Source organism: Gossypium arboreum, chromosome 11 (assembly GCF_025698485.1).
Source record: "Gossypium arboreum isolate Shixiya-1 chromosome 11, ASM2569848v2, whole genome shotgun sequence".
In the NCBI taxonomy this organism is placed as follows: Eukaryota; Viridiplantae; Streptophyta; class Magnoliopsida; order Malvales; family Malvaceae; genus Gossypium; species Gossypium arboreum.
The window spans coordinates 137210858-137216786 of NC_069080.1; the positions used below are offsets into that span (position 1 = coordinate 137210858).

Below are 5929 nucleotides of genomic sequence, written 5' to 3' on the forward strand. Positions count from 1 at the left end.
ATAATTAGACACGTGTCATATATGTGTTAGTAGAAATTGTTAACATGGAGTACACGGTCCCCATTAATCTGTTTTCTTCAGAGAGGGACTAATTTGTTCAGTTGCAAAAAGTACAGGGACTGTAAGGGGCATTTATACAAAAGAAAAAGAGGGTCTACATCGGTTGTCAAAGTTTGCATTACAATAAAGACCAAATAAAATGCATTTAAAGGTGTCTAAATTAATAATAAAAAACCATCCCTCAAGCACATGTCTAATTTATTTTTCCCAAGAAGACAATAATGTATGAGCGTACGTTGGTACATAGTATATAATAAGCTAATGATACCCATGAAATTTGTTTACATTTAATTAACAATAATCTCACCATAACAACTCATAAACACCAACTAATAATAATATGAAAATATAATTATAGTCATAAAATATAGACACGATTTTAATTGCCACTCAAAAGTCATACTCAAAGCTTTAGGATGTGATGGGAGTAATTTCAGCACCAACCAAGCTGAGATTTTTACTCAACAGATATTAAGATTTTTATTTAATTATTTTTTAATAAATGGGTGCTAAGATTTTATTTTTTTTGAATTACAATAATAAGATAAAGGTCAAACAACAAACGCGTCTGTTAGTATTATTAGCAGCAACAAAAATATATATAAATACATAGACTCTTAGTTTGTTAAAGAAATTAGCTAATAAAATTACGAGCAACCAAAATTTGTAAGTCCAGAGGCGTAGCCGGGGGGCTGGCATGGGCCCCGCCCCCCCTAAAATAGAAAATTTCATTTTAGGCCTTTGAAATTTTTTTAAAATTTTAAATTAGTAATGGTAAAATTACACTTTAACCCCCTAAAATTATAAAAATTCTATTTAATCCTTTATAAATTATAAAAAATTAAAATTTCATCCTGCCCCCCAAAAAATTTTTTTGGCTTCGCCCCTGCGTCGGTCCATCATGTAATTAGTATAGGGAAAGTAATTGGAATGAAAAATATAAAAGGAATATTGGATTTATTTATAAATAATATATATGAAAACACTGAAAATATTTGAGAAATTTGTGTCAAACATGAAACATGGTGGGACCATTTCCCACCAATCAACATTAATTTCATCTATATATAAATACTTAAGTCTCTGCATGTATGGATCCACATCTGTGTTTCATCTTGTTCCAATCATTTTCATTTTACTCCTTTTGCAGTAATCAAACATTTATTGAACCAACAATGGCCGAATCAATTGCTTTCGACATCGCCGTAGAGCTTATTACTAAATTGAGCTCCTTTGCTGTCTCTCAAATTGGACTGTGGTGGAATGTCAAAGATGACCTCGATGACCTCAAAACCACTGTCTCGACCATCAAAGCTGTGCTCCTTGATGCAGAAGAGAAATCGGTGACCAACAATCTCGTCAAAGTTTGGCTTGAGAAGCTGAAAGATGTACTTTATGATGCCGACGACTTGCTTGATGATTTCTCTACCGAAGCTTTGCGGAAAGATCTAATGGGTGGGAAAAAGCTGATGAAAGAGGTACGCCTTTTCTTCTCAAGCTCAAACCAGTTTGCTTACGGTCTCAAAATAGGTCAGAAAATTAAGGCCATTAAGGCCAGATTAGCTTCAATTGAAAGTAAGGCCAACACTTATGGCTTCATGGTGCGTGGCAGCCCCGTGGAAACCTCTTTCGAGACTACAAAGAGGCAGCAAACGCACTCTTTTGTGCCTAAAGATAAAATAATAGGGAGGGACGATGATAAAACAGCTCTTCGAAAACTCGTGTTAGAGTTTGAAAGTGAAGAGAATGTTTACATCATTCCAATTGTGGGGTTTGGAGGGTTAGGGAAGACTGCTTTGGCGCAGTTTGTTTATAATGATAAAATGGTCCGTGATCATTTTGAATTGAAGATGTGGGTGTGTGTTTCAGATGTTTTTGATGTCAAAATAATTGTAGAAAACATTATCAAATCTGCCACTGGCAAGGCACCAAAGAAAAATCTCGAAATGGACCAGTTGCAAGAACAACTTCGAGAAAAAATTGGTGGGAAAAAATATTTGCTTGTTTTAGATGACATTTGGAATGAAGACTGGGAAGAATGGGTTAGTTTAGAAGAGTTATTGATAGATGGGGCTAAAGGAAGTAGGATAATAGTAACTACTCGCTCTTTTAAGGTAGCCAAAATCACTAGTAAATGTCAACCTCATGTTCTAAAAGGCTTGTCTGGTGATGATGCTTGGTCTTTGTTCAGAGAGATAGCATTTGAGCAAAGATCTATGGACTCAACAGATTTAGCCTTTGTGCAAATAGGAAAACGGATTTTGGAAAGGTGTGGTGGGGTTCCCTTAGTCATAAGGAAGATAGCAAGTACGTTATATTACAAAAAAACTGAAAAAGAGTGGCGTTCTTTCAAAGATAATGAACTTGTTAGAATAATATTTCAAAACGAAAGTAAAATTCTACCAACACTTAAGCTGAGCTACGATCATCTCCCATCCCATTTAAAGCATTGCTTTACCTTTTGTCGACTGTATCCAAAAGATTATGAAATTCATGTACAAACTCTTGTCCAAATTTGGATTGTACAAGGTTTCGTAAAGCAATTGAATCCAAGTCAATCTCTTGAGGATATCGGGTTTGGGTATTTTAAAGATTTAGTTGAAAAAAGTTTCTTTCAAGAGGTAGTAGGAGAAAGATATGTGGGGGAAGGACTAAAATGTAAAATGCATGATTTAATGCATGATCTAGCTGTATCAATAGCAGGGGCAGAGAGCAGTATTGTAGATTCAAATAACATTACAAGTGAGGTTGGTGAAAAATGTCGCCACATATCAATTAATGCTTCATTAATTCCTCAATTTAGGGGAAAGAAGTTGCGAACCTTGTTACGGTCTTCAAACAAGGGAGTTCAAAACTTTCACCACGAAACTTGGGATTTTATAATTTCAAATTGTAGACGCTTGCGTGTATTAGAATTATATAATTTAAATCTTGAAATGATTCCATGCCTCATTCATAAGTTAAAACATTTGAGATACCTTGATCTTTCTCGCAATCGCCGGATTAAAACTCTCCCTGAAAGTATTTGTGAGATACAAAATTTGCAAGTGCTGAAACTTGACTTTTGTAGTGGGCTTAAAGAATTACCGAAGAATATTGAAAAATGGGGAAATCTTACCCATCTTGGGTGTAAAAATTGTGGTTTAACACATATGCCACGTGGAATAGGAAAGCTGAGTTCCCTTGAAACGTTAAGCATGTTTGTTGTGGATAAAGATGGTTCCCATGGCGGTGCAGATCTAAGTGAATTGAGTGGGCTTAACAACTTAAGGGGAGAGCTAATAATAAGAAATTTGGGATTCGTAAAAAATGCACGAGAGCAGTTTAAGGCTGCTAATTTGAAAGAGAAGCAACATTTGAGATCGTTAGTTTTACAATGGCATCGTGCTGCTGCTGATGATGATGAGAAGTCACTTGAAGACCTCCAACCCCATCCTAATCTCGAGGAGCTCCGTATTGTAGGATGGAGAGGTGATGCCAACTTTCCAAATTGGGTTTCTTTGGTCACAAATCTCTATCAAAATTGAAATTCAGGGTCGGAGTAAATTCAAGCATCCCCCGTCCTTTGCTCAATTTCCTCGTCTTCAAGAGCTGGTGATTTCTGGTTTAACTGAACTGGAGTAAATTGATGATAATAGCCCAAAAGGAATCAAGGAGAAGCAGAATCATTCTTCCCATCGCTTAAGTTTCTTTGGCTCCAGAATTGCCCGAAGATGAAGAGTTGGTGGAGGACGACAAAACCAATCGATGATGATTCCAACGAGGATGACACAAGAGTTATGGGAACATCAACTATGGCTTTTCCTCGTCTTTCCACTTTATGGATTGTAAATTGCCCTTTGACTTCAATGCCGTTGTATCCATCACTTGAGGAGCTAAAGTTGGTGAATACCAGTTCAAGGCCGTTTAAGCAGACCATCAAGATGAACATCAACGCTGAGACCCCATCAACTTCAACCTCTTCTCTTCCTCTCTCCAATTTGAAATCTTTCACCGGCCTCAAAAAATTAAGAATAGAAAAATGGAAGGAGGTTGATATAGAGGGCATGAAAGGGGAATATCTAAAAAATCTGCGAAGTCTTTCTCTCGCTAATTTTCCCAATTTAAAATCGCTTCCGGAGTGGATTCAAGATCAAAAAAATCTGCTATGGCTTTCGCTCATTAATTTTCCCAAGTTAACATCGCTTACGGATGAGATGCGTTGCCTAACCAATTTGCAAGAGTTAGATATACATGGAGTTCCTCAGTTGGAGGAAAGGTGTGAGAAGGACATTGGTGCGGATTGGTACAAGATTGCTCACATCCCTTCAGGTTGGTCTTTTCATTAATTTCCTTGTTGAAATACTACTCCTACTCCTACTAGTACTAATTCTTTAATTATCATTTTTCATAATATTTGGCTAATTTGTGCAGTAACCCATTCGCGTCAATTTTTATGAAAGGCATTTGACAACTTTAAGAAATTAGATGCAGAAAAGGAGGAGGTACTGACTTAATTGCTTTACATTTATAAATCATAATAATCTCACAATTTCAAATGATCTAATATAACCCCCTAACTAAGCTTCTTCTTTTTCAGCATGTGTTCAATGGAAGAGCCAAAAAAAACAGGACATGCATTCTTCATCAGCTTCCGGAGTGGATTCAAGAGTTAAATATACATTGAGTTCCTCAGTTGAAGGAAAGGCGTCAGAAGGACATTGGTGCCGATTGCTCACATCCCGGACATTCAGTTGTAATCAGGGTTGTTAACTCTGGTGTCTCATGCTATTTTTCATTCTAATATCATTCAAGTTGGATGCTTACTGTTTCTTTGGTAAAATATTATTCATTTGAAATTCCTTTGTTTTAATCGTACTTTTTACTTACCATCTTTCATAATATTTTACTTATTTTTTGCAGTAACCCATCGGGGAAAGGCATTTGTCAACTATAATAATTTATATGCATAAATAGAGGTTAGTCCTTCTTTTCGTATCTGTCATTTCATAGGCTTCAATTTAAGGGCTTCTAATAATTTAATTCCAAAAAATCATTGATGTAGAGAAGCCTATGAAGCTTGCATGCTACCCTTCAAAATGGTTGTACTCTTAAAATAAAGATTATATAAATAGTGTAGTTTAAGAGTTGTAATATATATGTATGTCAACTGATTACCATCTTAGATGGGACCTATGCTATTGACAGGCTCCTCGAGGCGTTCAGATTCACAATATTCATTGATGCAGGGCAGCCTTTTGGTAAGTGTTTCTACACTTGTATTGGAACCCACCAATGTTTGAAAAGTCAAATGGGGTGGGCACCGAAAGTAGAAAATAATATTGGTTGGCAAGTTGGGTTAAAAGTTGGCATGAGATAATTGCAATTTTGGTCCCTAATTGTATAGGGACATTGCAAGTTGATCCTTGAACCTCAACTATAAATAGCCTAACCATTGCTTACTTTCTTCATCCCATAATTGCCATTCTCTACTTAAGGCATTATTCCCTCTCTCTATTTGTAAATTTCACTTGTAATTTTGGAGTGAAATATATTTGGTAGTGCCCGAGGACGTAGGCAAAATTTTTGAACCTCGTTAAAATTCTGGTGTTCTTTATTATTTGTTTTGCATATTTTGTGAATGTGATTGTAGTGATTTATTGTGCTATTAAATTACGATAGAGGGATATTCTGGCTAGGAAAGACTTGGTATTTAAGTGATCTTCGTGATCTACCTCTCTTTCCTGGGAATTGAACTTAGTGTGATTTTTCAGTACAATAATTTTACTCTTTCACACGCTTCCGCGCAACAATTGGTACCAGAGCCAGATTCGTACTTGGGGAATACGATCGTTTACGGTACTATTCACGTATACAGTACTATTCACAT

The 5929-nt window shown here is 36.1% G+C and overlaps 1 protein-coding gene across 1 annotated transcript; it reads left to right on the forward strand.

Moving 5' to 3' along the window:
• The first annotated feature begins 1152 nt into the window (after positions 1 to 1152).
• On the forward strand, positions 1153 to 4388 carry LOC108472257 (putative disease resistance protein RGA1). The gene is made up of 2 exons (XM_017773762.2): positions 1153 to 3554; positions 3699 to 4388. Exons 1-2 carry the CDS (start codon positions 1236 to 1238, stop codon positions 4386 to 4388), a joined length of 3009 nt encoding a protein of 1002 aa, XP_017629251.2. The 5' UTR covers positions 1153 to 1235.
• The last annotated feature ends 1541 nt before the right edge of the window (positions 4389 to 5929 follow it).